Source organism: Myotis brandtii, unplaced genomic scaffold (genome assembly GCF_000412655.1).
Source record: "Myotis brandtii unplaced genomic scaffold, ASM41265v1 scaffold1160, whole genome shotgun sequence".
Taxonomy (NCBI): Eukaryota; Metazoa; Chordata; class Mammalia; order Chiroptera; family Vespertilionidae; genus Myotis; species Myotis brandtii.
Window position 1 is genome coordinate 272,677 of NW_005354011.1, and position 3,709 is coordinate 276,385.

At 38.3% G+C, this 3,709-nt stretch overlaps 1 protein-coding gene across 1 annotated transcript in view; it reads left to right on the forward strand.

Annotated features, from left to right (window-relative positions):
• The first annotated feature begins 2,480 nt into the window (after positions 1 to 2,480).
• Positions 2,481 to 3,709, forward strand: part of SMIM8 (small integral membrane protein 8) — a 5,258-nt gene continuing 4,029 nt past the window's right edge. Inside the window, exon 1 of the mRNA XM_005858203.2 lies at positions 2,481 to 2,797. Coding sequence (XP_005858265.1) covers positions 2,740 to 2,797 — 58 coding nt within the window. The 5' untranslated portion in view covers positions 2,481 to 2,739. The remainder of the gene's footprint in view (positions 2,798 to 3,709) is intronic.

A 3,709-nucleotide genomic window follows, 5' to 3' on the forward strand; every position in this document is an offset into this window, starting at 1 on the left:
TTATTTAATGCACACAGTAATTCTGCGCAGTGGTTCATATTACCCCTTTTCTAAAGAAGAAACTGAGGCTCAGAGAGGTTGTCACTTACACACAGACAGCTTATAAATAGCAAAGCAGGAATTTGAGGATATGCTGGATTCCCTCAAGATATCAAGTCCTTTGATTCTATCTCAAATTTGTTCTAATTTAAATTATTTTAAGGTGTTCTGCCTCAGACTTTGAGTTATTTTCTCAAATTAGAAGATAGTGTGGTATGTGAAGCTAAAATAACAAGTATATTTATATCTGATTAAAATATTTCATCCATTTTATAATTCCCTAAGTCTTTTATAAGAAAGGGTTTGATTATTGCTAAGGTTCCTTCTCACTAACATTCTAGGATTATGATAATTTTCTTTTGCTATATCTTCTATTGAGATGCTTATTTCAAACCTGAATATCTGAAGATTAAATTTTCCCCCAAAGTAACTCATGTTCTTATATCATGGTCTAATTGTCATGCATGATATAATGTAGATAGGCCAATTTTATGCCAGTGAATGATTTAATGTCTGTTGCCAAATACATTATGGATCATCCCTCTAAGCAAGAATTTTACTGAAGGAGGGAACATCATTCAGAAAAGACCAGTCCTGACTCTATCTCAGATCATCTTGTACATCCTCGAAAATTGTGCATTTAGTCAATGGGGGCACCATTCCCACTAGTACTTTGAGGTGTGATTGTCCCTCATGAAGCCGTGCAGAGAGGCAGTCCTTTATCTGCTTCCTTTCCCCATCATTGCATAATTCCTTCACAAGAAGAGAAAAAAGTACAGAACTCTTTACCAGAGAGGGACATAGGAAGTAAATGCAACTTAGTTTAGATCTTCTTTGTAGGTAGATATGAAAATTTGTTGTGAATACGCGAAACGCAGTTTATTATTGTATTATTATTTATTAATTATTGTAGACCTACTTTTGCGCCCCCCCCCCAAGAGTGCAGTAGGTAATCCCTAAATTTGTAAATGTCCTTTCAGTAAACATCTGCAGTGGTTTCCAGCCCAGGTATTCTTTGTTATTTTTGATAGAGTTTAACATATACAGTGCATTATTAAGGTGACTGTGGCTGTCTGGGAGTTGCAGTATGTTTACTACCTTGCTGAGTTATTTCTTTGATTCATTACAAAGGAAATGTAGGTTTGCTAAGGAAAAGAGGAGACCAATGAATTTTACAATTAAAATTAAGTCATTACAATTCATGTTAGAACACTCTGAATGCACAGTTTTTACAGACATCTGATATAAGTTGAGTTTCATGACATTCAACACCACTACATCCCTTTAATTTTAAAATAGTGAAATGTTTGTTGGCTGTAACTACTCTTCTCTCGCTCTCTCTCTCTTGCTCTCTCTCTCTCCACACACGGTATGCATATTGTTTATATATACATAACTATATATATGAATATATATATATTTTTGGACTTGAGGTTAGGAGTGAGTTAATTATCCTCAATTCTTGACACATTATCATCAACAGAAAGTGTATGATAACTGTGCTCTCTACACCCACCTCCCCCATTACCTTGTTTTTCTTTCCGGTAAACAATTTAAAACCAGGTAGCTTTGTTTTCATTATACACAGCTAGTTCTCAGCAATTAAAGGAAAATGCTGCTTTTGTCAGTTTCTGCTGAGCGTGACTTTTACCTTGGTATATTTGCTATTTTAGGCCTTGTTAGTGTTTTTACGTAATGCCCACTTTCAATTAGTGATGTACTCTGAGACTGCGATTCAGTCCCAACTACGTGGCTATCATGTTAACTGTTTCTTGCTTTACATTTCTAATAGGCAGGGTCTATTTACAGACTGTAATACTGCTTCCACTTTAATGATTGCTTCTTTCTGAATTTTCTCTTCCCACATTGCATTCAAACGCATTATTAGCATAAGTAGAAATATCACTGGCACCTAGCCTAAGCCACCAGTTGACCAACATTTTGACTTAAATTCGAAGTACATTTGTACATGCCATTTATCCTACTCCCATGGAGAAGAGGGAAAGGTGACATGCCCGCAGATTTTATAGAAGAAAATGAAAGCAATAGAAGCAGTACATGGTTGCCACAAGAAAGGAGAAGTAACAAAGGAATTTAGCATCACTCCTTCTACATTTTTGAAATATTGAGCCAAAACTGAATTGGAAGTTAAAGGGATTCTGGGACTAGAGCAGAATTGAATTTGAAGTCCCTTTTATAGCTGTTTTTGCATGTTATTGAGAGGTTTATACAAGAATTGGGCATGTAAGTTGACCATTTATTCAGCAGAAAGCATTGGATTTTTTGCCAACCTTGGGCATGATGAGTTTCAAGCAACTGTGTGCCGGCTGAAGAAATTGTAGGCATGTTAGAGAGTTGTTTAAGAAGTTGTCTGTAGTGAAAAGAAAACTGTTCCAGTAGAGAAAATTAGTAACTCACATGCAGAAGGAATTTAAAAAGCAATTACTAGTTACAGCTTGAGTAATGTTTTAAATGCTGATGAAATTTACGAGTTGTTACCTCATATACTTCATGCCCTAGTAGGTGGACTTTGCAAAAGGAGGTAAACAGATTGATTGCTCTGTTCTTCTGTAATGCATCCTACACCGAAAAGATGAGACCACTTGTCATTGGCAAGTCAGTTAACCCTGAGGGCTTCAGAAATGCTCACTTACTCCCCTGTGATTACCAAGCTAATATGCTACTCTAAATTTTTAATGAATGGCTGAGGAAGGTTGGCAAGAGAATGAAAGGAGCAAAATGCAACATCCTCTTGCTGGTAAGTAGTTGCTCTGCCCACAACATTCTCCTTTGCTTGGCTCATGCATGTGTTGAGTTTTCCCACTGAATTGTGCAGCCATCTGATTAGGTTATAATTTGTACGGTGAGAGCTCACTGCAGAAACAACTGTAGATTTAAATGATGAAGGGAAAACAAAAAATAAATGAAGCAAGCCATTGGCATGGTTGCTGAGACCTGGTGGTCGGTAGAGCCATCCACAGTAGTGAAATGTTTGCAGAAAACAGGCATGACTCCTGTGGAATCCCCCAAGGTTAAATTGGAAGGAGACCAAAAACCAAATGTGGTATTTGAACTAGTCTGGTACTCAATTGCTAGTCACTGGTCTCCCAAATCAGTTTGATTTTGAAGACCATGGCTGCAGATATCAATTTAACTATTTCCAAAGACTTAGCAAATCCTGCCGTTGCTGCAGGAGTGCTAACTAATGTCAAAATGGAACCAGAAAGTGATGATGGGAGTACGATGACGACAGTGATAACCATAACATCTAAGGGGAACACGTGATGGAACCGCCTACAGTGAATGTTTCAGAAGTCCTTGCAAGTGTAGAAAGTGTTGACTATCCTAATCCTTTCCCTTAAAGCGGATGTTCCTGATGAGGTGTTTACCCAATTAAGTGGGATAGATCAATATTTAGTGACTACTGCAACAAAGATGTTTGAAAAAACTGAACTGCTATAACTAATAAAGTTGCAAAAATATTGTTTTTATCCTATATAATAAAAAGCTAATACACAAATTGTCCCCTCTACCAGGAACTCGACCGGGAGCTGGACCAGGGGGCAGGGCCAGCCAGCCAACTGCCCGCAGCCCCTCCCCCTGGCTGGCCCGCCCCTGATCAGCCCCTCCCACCCCGATTGGGGGCAGGGCCAGCCAACCTCCCACGTCC